Consider the following 20,161-nt stretch of genomic DNA (forward strand, 5'->3'; position numbering starts at 1 on the left):
GGATGAGTTCTCCCAAAGCAAGAGAGATACAATCGAGTTCTGGTTCTACTGGAAACATCTATTCTAATAAATCTTTTTTCTCTTTGCTGCATTGAGTAATTACATAAGGATACTCTCCTATCAGACCAACATATCTAGGTCAGGCCTGGGCTCAGTTTATCTTGGCCTGCCTGGTGCTACTTTAATGGTTTCCTCTTTGCTGTGCCTTCTCTTGACTGAGTCTTAATTCTATAAATTCTTCAAACATATTCCCTCAGGGCAGGAGCAGGAGTTGTGTCTCTACCTAATAATGCTCTGAACTTTCTACGCTCATCTTCCTGGTTTCCCTCTCACAAGCCTGTCCAGACTTATGTAACCCTTGGTATAACTACCTACGTCTTTGGAGGTATAGCTCCCCAATTGTTCTTACTATGAGGGATTTAAAAGTATGTTTCAAACAAAATAAAAATAAAAGTATGTTTCTCTGTAGTTCCTAGAACTGAATCCTGGTTTCTTTGAGGGAAAGAATTCCAAACTGCTGAGATCTTTCCTGTCTTCCTTGATTAGATTTTTTGAAGTTCCAATAAGCACAAAGATATATCTCCCCCATTTTGAATCCCTTCTCAATGAGATCCCAGGGTATCTCCATTTCTCTTTTTATGTCCTTGTAACCTGCTTTTCAAGGTTTTTTTTCTTTTTAGTTGACATGTAATAATTGTACATATTTATGGGATACAGAGTGATATTTTGATATGTGTATATAAATGTATAATAATCATCTTGGAGTAATTAACATATCTATCACCTTAACCATTTATCATTTCATTGTGTTGGGAACATTCAAAATCCTCTCTTCTAGTTTTTTAAAAATACTCACTAAATTATAGTTAACCACATTAACTGTATAGTGCTGTAGAACACCAGAACTCATTCCTTCTACCTAGCTGTAGCTTTGTATCTGTTAACAAACAAGATTTCCTTTTCTATTTCAGCTCTTGTCCAGTTGTTCCCTTGCCCCTTCTCTCTTGTGGTAAAATACACGTAACACAAAATTTACCATTTTAACAATTTTTTGTGTATGTTACTTTCATATCGTGCATTCATGACCACCATCCATCTCCAGAACTTTTTCATCACCCCACACTGAGACTCCATACCCATCAAACACTAATTCATTGTCACTTCCTCTCAGCCCCTGTAACCACTGTTTTATTTTCTATCTCTATGAATTTGACTGTTCTAGGTCCCTCATATAAGTGAAATCATATAATATCTATCCTTTTGTGTCTGGCTTATTTCACTTAACATAATGTTTTCAAGATTCATCCATGTTCTAGCATGCATCAGGATTTTATTCCTTTTTAAGGCTAGTATTCTATTGCATGTCTATATCATATTTTGCTTATGTATTCATCCATTGATAGACATTTGTTTTTTTCCCACCTTTTGGCCATTGTGAATGATGCTGCTGTGAACATGAGTGTACAAATATCTGTTTGAGTCCCTGCTTTCACTCTTGGGTATATCCCTAGAGGTGGAACTACTGGATTGTATGGTAATTCTATGTTTAATTTTTCTGAGGGACCACCACAACACCGTTTCTTTTATAGTGTGATTCTCGCCATGGCCTTGCCTGCCTAAGTAACAACTGTGACCATGTTGCTCAAGGTCAAGCCATGGCAGCCTGCATCATAAAGCTTGAACTTCTGCCTTGCCCGAGTCCTGGTTCAGGGCCTGCACCAGGCCTGTGGACCCACTTGCCATTTGCTTAAGGCCCAGCATCAGCCAATTGTATAAAAATAGCTACTTGCCTTTGGACAGAGCCACCATAGGCTGCATGACCTACCAAGGTGAAAATCCCACATGGCTCTACTGAAACTACCAGCCTAGGTTGTAGTAGTTAGAAGCTAGTTAGCCCAGCATGAAAACCAAGGTGTTGTGTTGCACAGTTTAGGCCACTTCCACTTGGTCCGACCAAAAGTCTCATAATCTGAAGTGTTGGCTTATTCTCCCACTTGCTTTTTGTCTGTCTCTCAGGGTTCCTGGCACATTTCAGGGAGTTGGGAGGGGTGTCCAGCAAAAGACCCTTTTTTTCTTGGGTTCTGAACTGATTGTAAAATGAGACAAAAAGAATTTGAAATGTTTTAGGAAAAAAAATGTTTTAGAAACCAAAAAGTAGGAAAGAAGAGTTTTCTTCTAATAAATTTAATGTGGGAAAAGTGTTTCCCACAAGCATCTAAATTATTTGTTGTGAGATTTTACTAAGTAAATACATTAATTGTGAATGAACAAATACAAATAGTAATTCTTCCCTTTGAGGGCCTACTCTGTGCCTGGGGGTTTGTCTGTGTATCTCATTTATCACTCATGATATTGCTGTGAATTCAGTAACTCCATTTTCTAGAAGATGAAGCTGAGTCTTAGAGTGGTTAGGCAATGTCCCCAGGGTTGTACGGTTGGGTTTTGATCTTGAATTGGTGTTGACTGCAAAGCCACTTGACCACACTGCCTTTTTAAAAATGATGTGGATAAGGAAAAATGTTATACATATGCATTAACCTCTTTTTCCTTAAAAAAAATAACCAAAAAACTACTTTCAGCCAAGTTCCTAGGTTTTTGCAAATATTTTTATGAGTAGGTCTGGCAACACAGGTGAATTTTGCTTATGTGGTTTATATCCGAGTGGTAATGGTGGAGATGGAAGCAGAATTGCTGTTGAATGTCAGGGTAGAACAACCGTAGAGTACTTGTTAATAATTCAGCCGAGGCTGGCTGTTACGCAGCAGACACTAAGGAGTGTGGTCATAGAGCCTGCGTGTCATGTGGGAGGGACCCAGGATAGCTCTTGTTGTTTACAAGAGTATTTGCTGTATAGACCCCATCGTACACAGCACTGTATGTGTGGCCCACTGGCTGGAATGGTCACATGGCCAATACAGAATCTGTGTTCCTGTTGGTATACGTGTTGGCATAGGAGATTTACTTTTATAAGGACCTCTAAAATTTAGCATTCAAAATTATGAAAGGGGAGAAAGATGTTTGAGAAAAGTAGAATCTAAGAAATAGAATCTAAGATTGGGATCTATCTAAGTAGTTCCTTTACATTTCACAAGTTACATTTCTTAAAAGGTTTTCCTATGTGGTTATTACCAGGAATGTTATCATTTCAAGTGTCTTGTTCACTCTGTCTGGATTAATGTATCATAGATTCGCATATACTTTTGTTAGGATATGGTTTACTGTTAATAAAAGTAATCTAAAATGACTTAGTACTTTAAGTATATAATTTTCTTTCCTGTTTAATTTCATACAATCCCCCCAAATCACATTCTCTCTGGCCAGCACACTAGCAGTTCCTTACCAGGTGAAGGGAGATGATTATTTTTTCTCTAGTATCTGATTTCTTAAACTCATACTCTTTTATCACAAAGCTATGGGAATACATGCCATAAAAAAGCAGCTTTGGCATTTCTATTTTCTTGACTGTTACATTATATTTTGATATTGTTTTCTAGTACATGTCTCTGTGTTGATGAATTTTTAGGCTATTAGGTACCTAGGTTTGGTCTATTCTGATTTACTTGGAAAAAGTACTAATTTGCATTAAAAGACCTGTTTTTTTTTTGTTTTTCCACTAACTAGCCCCAAGACCTTTGATAAATCATTTAAACCCCTCCCCCTACCCACCTTCTAAAAGAGGATAATACCATATACATTATACGGAGGACTACTAGGGAAATATTTATTTATGGAGTTTCTTTTTCTTATAGCTATAAAATTTATGAACTAATTTGTTAAAGTAATGTGGGAGGTTTCAAAAATAGAGAATTAGGTTTTGTTTGTTTTTCTTTTTTAAACTGCCCAGGCACAGTCTGGATTAGGGGATGTTCTGCTGGGGTCCTTTCAGGGGAACTAGTACCCCATTGTGTGTGGTTGCCCCGACTGGCTCAGGTTTTGGTTATACTTTCTCTTTTTAAGTTAAGATTTCAATTGTTTTGTTCTTTTGAGAAAGACAGAAATGAACTTTTAAATTTTTGTTAGAAAAGTTAGCATACTTCAAGGGCAGTTTAGAGGTGCTAGAACTCCCCCTTGTGGGATTCTGAAATATGTCCTACAGCAAATGAAACAAAGTAGTGGTTTATTTTTGTTAAACTTCCAGCTAATAGAAGAATCTTATTTAAGGTGACATTATAAATTCATCCTTCCAGAGATTTACCAAGAGTGACAAAATATTAGGCTTTAAATCATGTTAGGTCACTGTGCAAATAGGATTGTTAATCATGTTCAAAGTCTTAAGTTTGAACTTTTACTATTATTTCTTCGTTTGAAGAAATATCTTAGGGTAGAGAATTGCCTGGTCAGATGAAGACCTTAACATAGTTAAATTGTTGTAGATTTTTTTTAAACTTAATTATAAATGTGTCCTTTGAAAATATGTTAGTATGGTGTTTTCTTTAAGTATTTTTTGAAATTTTCAGATCAGAAGTATACACCAAATGTCAGGTTTTGATATATTCTTTTATAGACATTGTTTACTATTCTTAGCTCCTTTCCCTTTTTAAGCTTGCTGGATTCCATAGCATCAGTGGCTGTGTGCCCACCTCTATTCATTCACCAGCTGTATATTGAGTACGGATTAAGTGATAGGCATTGTGGTAAAAACACCAAACAAGGTGCTTAGAATCTACTGGGAAACATAGACCTTGACCAAGTTCTTACATTATGTGAGAAGTGTTACAAAGGTTAGGTAGAAGGTGCTATGGGTGTGATTAATGAATGGGCAGTTACCCCAGCTGTGGTATCTGAGAGGGGTATTTAAGCCGGGACATGAGGGCTAAATCAGATTTATCTAGGTGGAGGGGTGGGTGTGTTGGGGAAGTGGGTTCAAGGCAAAGAACAGCAAATTCAAAGGTTGTGAGGCAAAACAGAAAGTAGATCAGTGAGGCTAGAGCATGACCAAGGAGGTGGAGGCTGGGTAGGTGCCCAGATTTTATAGCTAAAGTAAAGGATTTGGGACTTTTGCCAAGTGGGATGTCTTTGAAGAATTTTAAGCAAATAGTGGTATAACCAGATATGCATGTTAGTAAACTCTCATGCAGTGTGGAGAATGGAGTGGAAAGGGCATAGGTGGGCGCAGGGAGACTGGGAGGAAGTTACTGCACCACAAACTCTCTCTGTAGGTTAGTGTCATTAGAGTACTATTCTGACTTTGCAACCCATACAGTCTGTTGCATGTACTCAACTCTGCCGTTGTAGCACATGCAGCACAATATGTAAAGGAATGGGCATGGCTGTGTTCCAGTAGAACTTTGTTTACAGAAACAGGCAGCGGACTGGATTTATTTAGCCTGTGGGCATAGCTTGCCAGGCCCTGATCCCTAGGATATGAAGCAAGAGGAGAAGTGGGGGGTGGTTTAAGGGGTATTGAGGAGGTGCAATCAGTGTACCTTGGCTATGGGTTTGTTTGAGAAGGGTGAGTGAGAAGGTGAAGTGAAGTTGGTTTTCAGGTTTCTGGCTTAAACTGTATGAATGATGGTGCAGTTGAGGAATAATGGTACTAAGGTGAGGCACATAGCAAGGCAGCTGGCTTGGGCTGTGTGGGGATTCAGGGGGCTGCCCAGTCAGTGGTTGGATACACGGGCATGCAGAGAGGTCCGAGCTCGAGAAGTCCACGTGGGAGGCTTCAGCACATCAAAGAGCTCTGCTTCAGGCAGTGAAGAGTACAGACAGCATCCAGGGTAACCCCACAGTCTGATGGCTAGAGGAGGAAGAGCCAGAGAGAAAAAAGAAAAACCCAGGGAAGGACAAATGGTTAATGGTGTTAAAGGGGGTAGAAGGGGTGAGCAAAATGAGAAGTTTCTGTTGGATTTGGCCACGCAAAGATCATTTGTAACCTTGGTTAAAGTGGTTTCAGAAAGTAGGGGGCTTTTTTTGTTTGTCTTTGATGGTGGGATTTGTTCATAGGAAGACAAACTTCAAAATCTAGTTCTTCCCCTTTTAGGTTCAGTTTATAAAGCATATTATTCTATTTAAGAACACTGGCAGATACTAGCAACAATTTTTTTTTTCTTTTAAGACAGAGCCTCACCCTGTCCCCCAGGCTGGAGTGCAGTGGCGCAGTCATAGCTCACTGCAGCCTCAAATTCCTGGGCTAATTAAAAAACATTTGTGTGTGTGTGTGTATATATGTGTGTGTAGAGACAGGGTCTCACTGTGTTGCCCATGGTGGTCTCAAACCCCTGGCCTTAAGTGACCTCCCTGCTCCCCAAAGTTAGTAATAGATGCTCACCGACAGTTAAGTCAGGTTAGGCTTTGGGGAATTCCTTCTTATCTTGTCGCTATTTCCCGATGCTTTGACTGGCTCCCAGGCCCAGTACCTTTTTATAGTCACTATGCCAGGGACATCAAACTTAACGAAAGAAGAAATCTCATGGCCCAGGTCTTTTAGATTCACATGTTGCACTGACTGAGTTTTGTGTGTATTCACACATGTCTGTAGCCCACACTCTGCCACCACATGGCTGTATCCCTTGTTTGGATTTTTCATTTCCTTTTCTTGAAGCTGTGTCCATGTCTTCCCAGGTGACTCTTAAGATCTTTGAACTTGACTATTCTTTTCATATACTTTTGTCTCTTCCACCCATAGCTCTTCCATATATTAAAAATGATAGCCAGGTGAATTTTGGACATTCCCTAATGGTTTTGTCTGATTTAAGGATCATGAATGACTTCTAAGGGCATTGTACCGATGGAAGGCACACATAAAAACAGTTAATTGGCTATTACTGAGTAAACCTACTCCAAAATAAAAGGAAACTCCTATGTTTAAACAGAATGTTCAACAGGCTTTGGAAAGGCCAAGCTACAGTGTTCCTGTGTATATTTAGAACATATTTACCTGCTTATTGCCTTAATAGGAATTTTTATGTTGCTTATGATTTCATTAGAACGTAAGCAAAGTGACAGGATAGATCTCTCTGTTTTGCTCACTGTTATATAGAATAATGCCCAGCACTGAGCAGATACTCAAATAATTGTTGAATGAGTGAATGAGTATAGTTTCTGAATAAATGATAAATGGTTTACTATTAATGCCAGATGGAGCCTTTTGCTTCCTTTTAACTTCTTTTTCCCCTTTTCCTTCTTTTAGGCAGAAACCACTAATACTAGCCTCTTGCAGGTGCAACTGGAATGCAGTTTACATAATAAAGTGTGTCAGCAATTAAAGGTAAAGTAAAATATTTAGTGTTTTCTCGCTGCCTTCCTTCCTCTTTGCTTAAAAATAAAACAGCACATTCTGTTCTTAGATAAGTGCTTTTTTTTCTTTTGAAATTTGAAATCACAAAGTTCAGATTATTTTTTGAGTTTTTCCTCTTTTTTCCCTCCCCCCCATCTCAGAGTTGTTACCTGGAATCTGATGATGTTTTGCGCCTACAAATGAGCATAATAGTAACAATGGAAAACTCCTCAAAAGAATTTGAAGAAAACACACAAGATTTGTTAGATCATCTCTCTATTGTTTATGTAGCTACAGATAAATCTGAGACCTCAGGTAAGGTGAAATCTTGCGATATATTTTGATTAACCTGCATCATCATTCTATAGCATTTACTTGTAGATTGCATCATAGCAAACCAAGACGAAGAGGCTTTGTTTTAATTATTAAAAAACTGTGATAGTAACTGGTTCTCAATCTGCCACTGCTGATAAAGCTGTTTTATTTTGGGGAGAAGTTAAGTGACAACTGCAAACTATTGTGAGTTTGCTTGGGAATGAATTTTTTTTAGCATTTTTGGAAATAGTAAACAAATAAATATACACAAAGTATTTGAAGTGTTGGATTTCTTGTTCCAGTTTTACTGATTTCCGCTTAGTTGACCCAATCATACTGTCTATCATATACTGTTTTATATTTTTAATAGTTGATAGGATGCTGGTTGTTCCTGAATGCCTGACAAGTTAGAGTGGAATTTTAGTGTTCAGTTTTATGAATATTATGTTTGGAAATGTGTGTCCTACTTATCAGAAATAACCTAGTTCATCAGTTTACCTTTCTAAGAACTTTTGTGGGAGACGACGTTTTATGACCCATGAATTTCATAAATGTAGGATTTGCTGTTATCCTTTGGTTATCAAGACTCTTGTGTATGTGAGTATATAAGTGTATTCGTAGTCAAAGAAAGAAATGGTACAAATGGTATATAAAAGTGTAGTTTTTTAATTGGCAGTCTTTTTTTTTTTTTTTCTTATGACAGAGTCTTGCTCTGTTGCCCAGGCTAGAGTGCTGTGGCGTCAGGTTAGCTCACAGCAACCTCAAACTCCTGGGCTCAAGCGATATTCCTGCCTCAGCCTCCCAAGTAGCTCGGACTATAGGCATGCACCGCCATGCCTGTCTAATTTATTTTTATTTTTAGTTGCCCAGCTAATTTCTTTCTATTTTTAGTAGAGATAGGGTCTCGCTATTGCTGAGGCTGGTCTCAAACTCCTGACGTCAAGTGATCCTCTTGCCTCAGCCTCCCAGAGTGCTAGGATTACAGGCATGAGCCACCACGCCTGGCCTATTGGCAGTCTTAATTGTTGGTCAAACATGATTTACCTTCCAGTCCTCAGAGCTGGCTGTAGTAGTCATGGATCAGTGGGAGAGCTCTCCTGTTTTGGTGATTGTCACAGTGGTCAGGTGAACATCAATGTGGGGCAGAGCCCTGAGCGTTGGGGAACATTTCTGTCAGTGAGGGCTGAAGGAAGCCTGCATTTTGAGATCTCCAGGCTTTATTCTTTCCAAATGTTGTTGTCTAAATGAAGAAACAAGGGACTGTCTAATCAACAGGACCACATAGCTTTATTTGAAGCTGTCCAGTTGGTTAGTTGCACCCAGAAGAAACATAGCACAATGCTAAACTCAGAATTTCCTCCCTGCTGTTTCTTCATCATTTAGAGAGCTGAGGTTAGTAGGTCAGTCTTTCTGTAAGGATCGTTTTTCTTGTGACCTACAAGAATTACCCAAAAGAAAATAGCTTATAGTTTCAATTTAAGTGTTGAGAAACAAATTACCATTTTTTATAGAAATGTATGATGTGATATTTTAATTACTAGAATAAGGTATGGGAGCAAGATGGCTCCTTGTTTTAATCTCATTGTTCTGACTCTTTTGCACAGACGATTCAACGGTCAATATGTACATACTACATTCCGGAAGCAGCCTTGTGTGGATACAGGTAATTGTTAACGCTTACATAGAATGAAATTTAAAATTACATGTGTGCATTTAATTGTAGAATGTGAGGATTTTTCAGGAACAAATACAGAAGCACTGTACCTGTTCTCTTTTGCTTTAATTTAAACCCCATTTTTCCGTACTTGAACCTCTGTTTGTGTGAGGGTTGTCAGCAGCCCCCTTCATACTGCTACACACGGATGCTGAGCAATTGCTATGTAAGCTGGTCTGTGCGTTCACTGATTTTAGCAGTAGATTCTAACTGGGTAAATATTCTCCCTGCCGAGAGTAGTAATGTGGGATTTTTCTTTTTCTTTCTTTTTTTTTTTTTGTTGTAGGATGTACATCATTTCTCACAGAGAGATGCTGTGTCTCTGCAGTTTGAACCAGTGCTCCTCCCTACTTCTACAACCAACTTTACAAAAATTGCTTCTTTTACTTGCAAAGGTACAGATTTTAAAAAATACTGGAGATTCTTTTTTTTTTTTTTACTTTTGGTATCTAGTTGTTACGATGGCAGTTTTTTCTGTGAAATGACTGACAAATACAGATGAGGCATGGTTTTAAAAAACTGGAATGGGTTTGGTTTCAATAAACCACAGCCTTAATAGTTCTAAGAGATAGACAGTATGATATAAAAACTATTACTGATGCTACTTTTATCTTGCCACATAGGTAGGATTTTGAGTTAAAAGCTTGACTTGGTGATTTGGAAGAGCAGAGAGCTATGTGTTACAGGGAGGTGCCTGTACCAACAGCAGCATTGCCGGACTGCCCCGTGTTGTTTCCCTGTGTAGAATGTGACGCAGAATGTCTAGTGTGTGTAAAACCCACCCTATCTTCAGGTTCTTACTTAACATTAAAAAGAAGTCTGTAAAGAAATTCAAATGGATTTTAAACATAGGAAAACATGCCCAGCCTTACACATATTTAAACAAATACAAGTTAAAACAACAAATGAGGTATAATTTATTATCTAGATCAATAAAGATGAAAAAGGTTGTTAATATTCTGTATCGGTAATGATTAGGAAAGAAAATACTCATATGTTTTTGACAGGAGTATACATTGGTGCAGGCTATTTTGGAAGGAAAATTGGCAATCTATGAAAATTTAAAATGTACATATATGGTCTTTGATCTTTAATTCTAGTTTTAGGACTATATGTGCTCATATGTGTATGCAAAACTATCTATAGAAATGTATGTTTCTGATGACAGAACAGCCTAAACATCCATTGATAGGTGCCTGGTTACATTGTAGTCCATCTACAGAGGGACGGACTCTGCAGCTATTCAAAAGCATACATGGCCAGGCACGGTAACTCACACCTGTAATCCCGGCACTTTGGGAGGCCGAAATGGGAGGATCCCCTGAGGCCAGGAGTTCAAGACCAGCCTGGGCAACATACTGAGACCCCGTTTCTATGAAAAAAAAAATAATAAAAAATTAGTGTGGGTGTGATGGTGCACACCTGTTGTCCTAGCTACATGGGAGGCTGAGGCAGGAGGATTGTTTGAGCCCAGAAGTTTGAGGTTACAATGAACTATGATAACTATGATCTCACCACTGCACTTCAGCCTGGGTGACGGATCTAACCCCTATCTCTAAAAGAAAATAAATAAATAAAAGGAAAGAAAGAATATACCGACATGCAAGCAGTGTGTGTACATTTAGTTTTTTTTTTTTTTTAAAGGGTGTCTGTGAACTTGTTTGTGCACAGAACACCTGGGAGGATGCTCAAGAAACTGCTAACAGTTGTTTCCTCCAAGATAATTGGGAGTCAGAGTGAAAGGCTTTATTTTCATGTATGTATATATATATATATATATATTTTTTTTTTTTTTTTTGAGACACAGTCTCGCTCTGTTGCCTGGGCTAGAGTGAGTGCCGTGGCGTCAGCCTAGCTCACAGCAACCTCAAACTCCTTCCTGGGCTTAAGCGATCCTATTGCCTCAGCCTCTCGAGTAGCTGGGACTACAGGCATGCGCCACCATGCCCGGCTAATTTTTTCTCTCTATATATATTTTTAGTTGTCCAGATAATTTCTTTCTATTTTTAGTAGAGACGGGGTCTCACTCTTGCTCATTCTGGTCTCGAACTCCTGAGCTCAAACAATCCACCCACCTCGGCCTCCCAGAGTGCTAGGATTACAGGCATGAGCCACCACGCCCGGCCTATTTTCATATTTTTTGTCAGTGTTTGGATTGCTTTTTGAATCATGTATAGCTCTAAAAAAAAAAGAATTGGGTATTAGCATCAGAGTTAAGAATTCAACACCAGTGATTTACTATTATCAGCTAAATCAAGGAAAGCTTACAAGTGTTATTTTGATACGTGAGCAGTGTTTAGAAATGCAATCCCACTTTTTGCTGGTAGCTCCTCTTGGCTGTTTGGTTTGATTTCCTTCTTGCTCATGGCTGCACATGCCCCTTTCTTCACCCAGTGGAACATCATTTCTCGCTGTCACCTCTGGCAGACCTGAGGACTTCCCTCTTATTTATGGTGAATACAGATCTTTGTAAAGGAAAAGCCACAAAGCATTGACTCTTTTTTTTCCCCCCAAAAGAATAAATGAGAAGTTTTTTTAAAAAAGTGTATGTGTCCAGGGGAGCAGTAGACACAGCGTTCCAGTTCATTGGCAACAAGCCAGGAACGAAGGACAAATAGGAGCGTTTGAGAAAGTATATGACCATTTATGTCTGATTCACTACTTTCATGGAGACAGAAGAGTGAATTAAAAATTTATAAATAAGTGATAAATCTTATTTTTGTTAAGGCCTAATGCAAGAAAAGATACTTGTACTTCACATTTATTTCTTTATATCACAAAGCAGCTACATCATGTGACAGTGGAGTTATGGAAGATGTGAAGAAAACAAAACACATTCCAACACTAAAAGCATGCCTCTCCTCTTCTGTGGTTCAAGGGTAGGTTAATTCCACTTTCCCAGAAATCATGTTTTTCCCCTGCTCTCTAGAAATGCTTTAATAACATAACTGATATGACTTTGTAAGATTCCCTTTCTCTCTGGACTTGGCCTCCCCTGCTGCTGACAGGCAGTGGCAGGGCTGTTAGCAGAATGGGGAAGAGGAAGCTGAATTATGCAGTTCATGAAATAGGTTCTGGGTTAGGGGCCAGGTATGTGAAAAGGATACATACTCGCATGGTGTTTCTGAGTTGCTTTGGGGTCCTGGTTTTGCCCTGGTGGTCTTTGTGAGCTGTACTGGTTGTGGCCCCAGTCGCTTCCCCATGCATAAGCCAGAAGGTTGAAGGAGGTGATCACTAAGGTCATTGCCAACGCTAGCATCTGTTCAGTAACGTTTCATCATGCTCCTCTTTTTGCAGTCAGAGGTTCATTAGAGTGCAGACGGCTGTCCTACGTGCAGGGCTGATAGCATGCGTGTCCTCTGTTCACAGGTATTTTAGAATGGAATCTTCTGCAACCCAGTTTCACATAGAGACTCACGAAAACACATCAGGAGTTTGGTCAATATGGTACCACAACCGTTTTGACCGTAATGTTGTATTAAATGATGTGTTTGTTTCCAAGGAGACCAAGCACATTTTAAAGGTACATACAGTATTTTTTTCCCCCAAGTTTTAGCCTTAAGTTTTAAGCTTTGTTTAAGGTCAAATGCTATGAAATTATTATTTATAAAATTTAATTTTAGCTTATGATTTTTAAAGCAAGTATTTTTCTTTTAACATTTTTAGAATTACTTTTAGGAGATCTGTCCTTCTTTCTTTTTTTAAAATAATCTTTCAAGGAACTCAAAAAGACCAGGATATATTCTTTGAAAATAGTTGCTCTCACCGTTAAAAATATAATATATGATTTGTAGTAAAAAGATTATATTTAGTAAAACTAAGCCTGGTTCATGATAAAATAGTTGACTTTTACAAAATAACCATTTACGGAAAATTTAGGATTACTTTTGTGAAATTTAAAAGTGGCATATTAGGCATTATTTAAAACCTATCATTTCTATAAAAATATTTCTATCTTTGATCTGGAAATAATTGAGTAACATTGTATTTTCTGAAGTATTAAGGAACTTTAGCATCATACTTTATAATGATTTTAATCATAATTAGTGTTAGGAAAAGTAATTTTTCTTGCTTCTTTTCTTTTTAGATTCTGAATTTCACTGGCCCTTTATTTCTACCTCCAGGCTGTTGGAATATATTTTCTTTGAAACTTGCTGTTAAAGACATTGCCATAAATCTATTCACCAATGTATTTTTGACTACAAACATAGGTGCCATTTTTTCAATACCTCTACAGATTTACTCAGCACCGACCAAGGTATTGTTTACAACACTCTATGTGTGTTATAATTTTCTTGATAATTACTGTTCTTTTTTTGTTAATTTATGGGGCTTGGGTTTATTAACTGGGTTAAACTCATGTTCTTTAAGGCTGTCTAAGAAATTGAAGGATATTACCAGGTCTGTCTTAGATGATAAATTGTTCAGACATGGAAATCTTTACTCAGAAAGACTTTTCATTTTCTGTAAAATAATTTGAGATTCTTGAATGAAATAAGACATTTACCAGTAAATTAATTGATCTCGTTTTTATTTATTTTCAAAATTTATAGAGCCAGTAGTATGTGCTTGCTGCATAAAACACCGTTGAGCTTTTAGTACATACTTGCCATGACTTCAAATAAATTAGATTGTTAACTGCTTTATTTAACGCTCTTTTAAGTGATACTCAGTTGCTTGTAATCCTTGAATTTCCTTAGTAGGCCAAATCAAAAGCCTGAAAAGGTTCACAATTAAGCGAATGCTTTCTAAAATTTGGGGAAATTGTATTTAATTTAGATGATCTTAAACATGATTCATTTTTTTCTTGATGTTTATTTCTTTTCATTTAGTTATTATTGCTTCTTTTTGATCAAGCTATTCTGTAGAACACTAGGTTCTGGTTTTTCTATGAGACATTCATGCAGCCATCTTTATGATTTTTCCTCACAGCGTTGATGTTTCGTAGTTAGAAATGCCTCATGTTCAGCTGTAAGCGTGCAGATAGGACTTCTAAAATTAAACTAAACAAAATGTAAGGTTAATTTCGTTGATCCATATTTTGACCAGGAGAGGTTTCTTAGAAATTTCTTTTTTCCCATCAAGAGATGCCTTATCAGAAGAGTGACTGTGGGAGGGGCAAGAAGGTTTCAGGTGTGTATGGAAGTAGCAAGTCTATACTCTCCAGACCTGTAGGAAATGGACATGAAATGTCCTGAGTAGCTAGGAGTTACCATCGCTTGGCACACTGTTTCTCGGAGGATTAGAGTACAGTTTTGAAAAACAAAAGAAAACACCACTAGGAATGTCCTTTTTTTTTTTTTTTTTTCCTAGACACGGTCTTGCTCTGTTGCCCAGTCTAGAGTGCTACAGCACAGTCATAGCTCAGTATAACCTCTAACTCCTGGGCTCAAGTGATCCTCCTGCTTCAGCCTCCCAAGTAGCTAGGACTACAGGTGCCTGCCACCATGCCCAGCTGATTTTTAAATTTTTTATAGAGATGGGGTCTCACTAAGTTGCTCATGCTTAGTGAATTTAGTCTTTTAATTCAGATGGTAGCTTGGAGTCTTGTGGATCCAAGGGTCATTATTGGTATTGATTATTGTAAAGAATCCGCTGTCGTGACCCTTCCTGTGAGAGACAGTTCAGATTTCTCTGAGCTGAATCAAGGATAAAGGAAACCAAGAAATTACTTTCTAGTTGTTTGGCTTCTAGTTAATGGGAAGTTCACTGAGGTGGAGGCCAATGTTTGCTTCATATTTTAGTACATTCAGATTTTTATGTTTAGTGTTGTGTTTTAAGTTATTCATATATTACTTTTCAATCTAGGAAGGGAGTCTGGGTTTTGAAGTGATAGCACATTGTGGCATGCATTATTTCATGGGAAAATCAAAAGCAGGTAAGTATTTTGTCCTTAGGCTTTCTGTAGAACTCTAGTTTGGGGGGAGTGGGAAGTGGTGAGGAAAATTAGCATTTATAGATGGAATAATTACTTCTGTAAAGGTAATTGCATCATATTCTAACCTTAGAGAGCATGATCATTAACACGATGACTTGGATTTGTTAAAAAGTCCTCCAGAAATACCTAGGATACCTGTGTAAATAATGCCCCCCTTATTATTTATATAATAACTTATACTTTTGCAGGGGATTTTTTCAAATAATATTGTTCAATCATCATAGCATCTATGGCATAGGAAAAATTGGAAGATTCTGATTCTTTTATTTAAGAAAAGCTGACTGGTAAAAATAATTTGGAATTGCATTTGAAGACTTAAGCTGTAGGCACATGAACATCTTATAGGGGATGCTAGTTGTGGCATGAGACTGAAGGCTACAATGTTAATATAGAAGTTCTTTCTTATATCTTGAGGGGTTTTTTTTTTTTTGCCTTTTGATTGATTAAGGTATTTAATCTAAGGAGAGTTTTAAAGTGCAGGGATTTCTTTTGACAGTTCCCCCCTTTTCTTCCTGGTATCTTTTTTAACACAGACAAGACAGAACGAATCAGTTCATAGGATAAGGTGAACAATAGACTAGTTTATAAACATGCACCTTATAGAGGATCTGCCCCTGCCCTGTGCCCACTTTTTGAGAATTGCTGCTTGTCCCTCCGCACTCTGCATAGTGACCTGAAAGACTCAGATGATGGTTAGCATTTACATGGAAGCAGTTTTGCATTTTAGACTTAAAGCTGTTAAAAATGTTCCAAGTGTAATTTTAACTTGTTTCAGGCTGTATTCATGAGCCATGTGTCTTTTGCGTTATTGCCTTTACATAATTCTATTTAGTTTTGTTTTATACATGTTTGTTTAATTTGATATATCATTTGCCATTGAGCTAGAGGGACTTTTAGTAAAGCAACAGAGGACAGAGGCGGCATTTATTCACTTTACAGTCCTCTCAGTTAAGAATTTGAGCAGTCAGCCCTTGGCATTATTTACTAATTGAGTTGTATTTTCTGTAAATCTAAATGTGAATCTGATCTAACTTTCAGGAACTCCTAATTGGAATGGGAGCCTTTCTCTGGATCGGTCTACCTGGGATATGGATTCTGAACTTGCAAATAAATTGTATGAAAGATGGAAGAAATACAAAAATGGTGACGTCTGCAAGTATGTCTTCGCCTTTCTTCATTTCTTTTGTTTAGCAATGGGGAGACACTATCACAGTAGTCCCCGCCTATCTGCAGGGGGGGATTCCGAGACCCCCAGTGGATGCCTGACACTGCAGATAGGACCGAACCCTGTATATATACTATGCATGAATCTCTGTTTCCTTCATCACAATTTCATAAATAGAAGGTTTGTTCTTATCATAGATCTTAATAACCTCAACGTATGATTTTTTTCTTTGCTTATTAAGTTGAGAATGTTCACCCTGTCCCACTTAAAGGAAACACTTTACAGCTTCTCTTTGGCATATCTGAATTGTCAGCATTACTAACTCTTGCACTTTCAGACCATTATTAAGCCAAAAAGGTAAATAAGGGTTATTTGAATACAAGCACTGTGATATCATGACAGTTGATCTGATAACTGAGATGACTAAGGGATGGGTAATAAAGATAGCGTGGATGTGCTGAACAAAGGGAGGATTCATGAGTTCCAGAAAGGGTGCATCAGGATGGCTTGAGATTTCATCAAGGATGGTGTGCAGTTTAAAACTTACGAATGGGCTGGGCACAGTGGCTCACGTCTGTAATCCCAGCACTTTGGGAGGCCACGGTGGGAAGATTGCTTGGGGCCAGGAGTTTAAGACCAGCCTGAGCAAGAGTGAGACCCTTCTATAAGAAATAGAAAAATTAGCTGGGTGTAGTGGCTTGCACCTATAGCCCCAGCCATTTGGCAGGCTAAGGCAGGAGGGTAGCTTGAGCCCAGGAGTTTGAGGTTGCAGCGAGCTATGATGACAACACTGCACTCTAGCTCAGGCAACAGAGCAAGACCCTGTCTCAGAAAACTGCCCCCCAAAAAACAAAATAAAATGGAGGCTAAGGGGGGACTGCTGTACATAATACTTTATTGAAATTTCAGTCCTTAACTTCTAGTGATTGATACTTGTCTTCAGTTTTTTATTTTGACAGGCCTCAGAAAAGTTGAAAGTGCAGTGAATACTCAAATATTCATCATCTAGATTTTGTTCAGGTGTTCATGTTTTACCATTTTTACTTTATTTCTCTCTATACCTGTATCTATGTATACATACACACACAGATTTTTTTTGCGGAGTCATTTGAAAGTAAACTATAGATATCATGAGACTTCACTCTTAAAACTTTGTTAGGAAATTCTTATTACCTAAGAAGGATATTTTCCTATATATAGCTATACTACCATTGCATACCCAACAAATTTAACAATGATAAAATTATATTATCCAATATACATTAAAATTTCCCTAATGGATCCAATGGTATTCATTATAGCTGTTTTTTTCTTTTTGCTTTCTTTTAATCCAGTACCTATTCGAGGATCATGCATTGTATTTGGTTATCATGTTTTCTTAGTTTTCTTTCGACTAGTTTTCCCACCTTTCTTCATCTTTAATTATGCTGACAGTATCCACTGAAGAATGATGAGGTTCATAAATTTGGAAAGGAGAGCTTTGTTTCTCATAAAGGGTGGCAACCTGCAGGCTGGGAGGCGTAACCTTGGGCAGAAGCCAAGAGCAGGCACTTTGAGGGAGGGATAAAGGGAACAGGGGAACAGGAATTTATGCTGAGCCAGGTGGCCAAATTATACATATTTAAGAAGCTTTAGGAGGAGTCATGAATATTTATGAAAGGAGAAACACGGGCATGCACAGTTGAGTTTCATGGGTCACATGAGTTGCATGGGTCACATGTTTAAAAAATGGTTAGCATGATTCAAGGGTGGAGTTTTCAGCCCTCTGACATCCAAAGGTGAAGCAGGGCACATGAAAGCCCTCTGCACAGCTACCGTAGACTGGTCAGAACTACTCAGGTCGGGGGCATCAGGAAGGAATGCTAGCAAAATGGCAGGAGGGAGGAGCAGCAGCAGGTGGTTGGTTGAAATTGGCCGTGGAGCAGGTGTTTCCAAGGAGCTGGTGCTGTGTGACCCTTAGGGAAGAAAGGCTGATGAGGGTTAGCTGGGAAGGGAGTGTAACTGACCTCCCTTCCCTGTCATGGCCGGAAATCAGTTTTAAGGTTTCTCTGGGAGTTTATTCAATTTGGTGGAGCACCTAGGATTTCATTTCTCAACAGTTTTTCACAGTTAAGGCTTGTTGTCTTATAAAAAATTCCACATTCTGGATTTTTCTGATTGCTTCCTGAAGTTTACATTCAGGTTAAACATTTCTGGCATGTATGTGAGTCACGAGGTTGATCTTGAGTCTTTTGTTGTCATATCGAATCAAGAGGTACATATATGTCAGTTAGTTCCATTATTGGCATTGCTAAGTTGGATTGTTTGGTTTGGTGATAGGTGACACAGCTCTCCCATTGTACATATCTTTTTCCTATTGTAATTAATAAATAATCTATGTTGTGATAATTTGATACCATATAAATTTTATGTTCCCTAAGAATGTTCCATCCCAGGGACTGAATCAGTTATTAGACTCATGACTGCAAAATGATGATGTTTCTAATTATTTTGTTCATTCTATGTTCATTAGCAGATACTGTTAAAAAAAAAAGAGGGTCTCTTCTTGTTGAGCATCACTGTGGGTTCTTTAGTCAGTGGGTTGTACTGTATTACCATCACTGTTATTTTTGATGAAAAATTGTCCCAAATTTGGCTGGCTTATGTGTCCCTTTGACATATCCCCATCGTTCTTTGAGCACTTCCTCGTTTTCTAGTAAAACACTCTAGGGTCAATCTTGTACTTTCTCTTCCTCTGACCTAGAATAAACCATTTTCCCAAGAGCCCTTCTTCCTTTTAGTGGGAGTAATATATAGAGAGTTCCTCTTTTTTTAATGTCAAAATTACTTTTTATAATAATTTCTTTCTTTATCAATTAAACAGGAGGAATGTTTTGGGACTGACTCGGTTTGCTCACTTGAAGAAATCCAAGGAGTCAGAGTCCTTTGTTTTCTTCTTGCCTCGTTTGATTGCAGAGCCCAGTCTCATGTTAAACTTCAGCGCCACTGCCCTTAGGAACAGTGTGGTAAGAACAGCGTGTCTTTTAATCTCTTTGTCAGCGACACCCCAGCTCTTGGGTTTTCAAAGTACCAGAGTATTTCCACCTTGAGGTAATTATTTCAGAACCAAAATTAATTTGAATTCACACAGATACGTGCTTCATCACTCTCAGTAGGGAGGTGTCAAAAGAACTAGATGAGTGAAAGGCTAAACTGACTGCAAATGCATGAAGCAAATAGATTTTGAATTGAATGTGAGCACCATAAATAAAATGTATCTGTTAAGAAAGTGGCGAACAACAGAGAAAATCTTGAGTGTCTTACGTAGAAGTTAGTGTGTTTCATAACAAGAAGCTCTCAGAGGAGGGCGGTCCAAAGCGAGTCAGGGTGCTCTGTGATGCTCAGAGACCAAGGCTCCATCTTCCTGTCTACTTTCCATCCTTAATGTGTCGGCTTCCTTGCTCGTGTGTGCACCTCTCGTCCAACTAGGGTGGCAGCAAGAGGGGCAGAGGGAGAGCGGTACCACCGCAGACTTCCATTTATGTCTCATAAGTCTCATTGCCGAGAACCACACCACGCGTGATCGGAGCTACATACAGTGCATACCATAGCAGGTGCACCTGGAATTTCTTAGGGATAGCATCCTTTTTGGTGGTTTAACTTCTCATTTTGAAATAATTTCAACTTAGAGAAAAGTTTCAAGAATAGCAACAAGAACTTCCAATTGCCGTTCACAAAGATTTATCAGTTTTTTAATATTTCCCACACTTGCTTTATTGTTCTCTCTCTCTCTCTCTGAACATGTACACATATGTTTATGAGCCATTTGGATGT

The 20,161-nt window shown here is 38.3% G+C and overlaps 1 protein-coding gene across 3 annotated transcripts in view; it reads left to right on the forward strand.

Moving 5' to 3' along the window:
* Nucleotides 1-20,161, forward strand: part of TMEM131L (transmembrane 131 like) — a 154,488-nt gene that overhangs the window by 91,253 nt on the left and 43,074 nt on the right. For 2 of the 3 annotated variants that reach the window (XM_045552137.1, XM_045552139.1), the window contains exons 8-17: nt 7,130-7,207; nt 7,378-7,531; nt 9,136-9,194; nt 9,532-9,640; nt 12,028-12,124; nt 12,615-12,768; nt 13,333-13,503; nt 15,054-15,123; nt 16,222-16,339; nt 19,212-19,353. In XM_045552137.1, coding sequence (XP_045408093.1) covers nt 7,130-7,207; nt 7,378-7,531; nt 9,136-9,194; nt 9,532-9,640; nt 12,028-12,124; nt 12,615-12,768; nt 13,333-13,503; nt 15,054-15,123; nt 16,222-16,339; nt 19,212-19,353 — 1,152 coding nt within the window. The remainder of the gene's footprint in view (nt 1-7,129; nt 7,208-7,377; nt 7,532-9,135; nt 9,195-9,531; nt 9,641-12,027; nt 12,125-12,614; nt 12,769-13,332; nt 13,504-15,053; nt 15,124-16,221; nt 16,340-19,211; nt 19,354-20,161) is intronic. The other variant, XM_045552138.1, reaches the window with a different exon arrangement.

The sequence above is a fragment of the Lemur catta genome, chromosome 5, assembly GCF_020740605.2.
Source record: "Lemur catta isolate mLemCat1 chromosome 5, mLemCat1.pri, whole genome shotgun sequence".
Lineage (NCBI taxonomy): Eukaryota > Metazoa > Chordata > Mammalia > Primates > Lemuridae > Lemur > Lemur catta.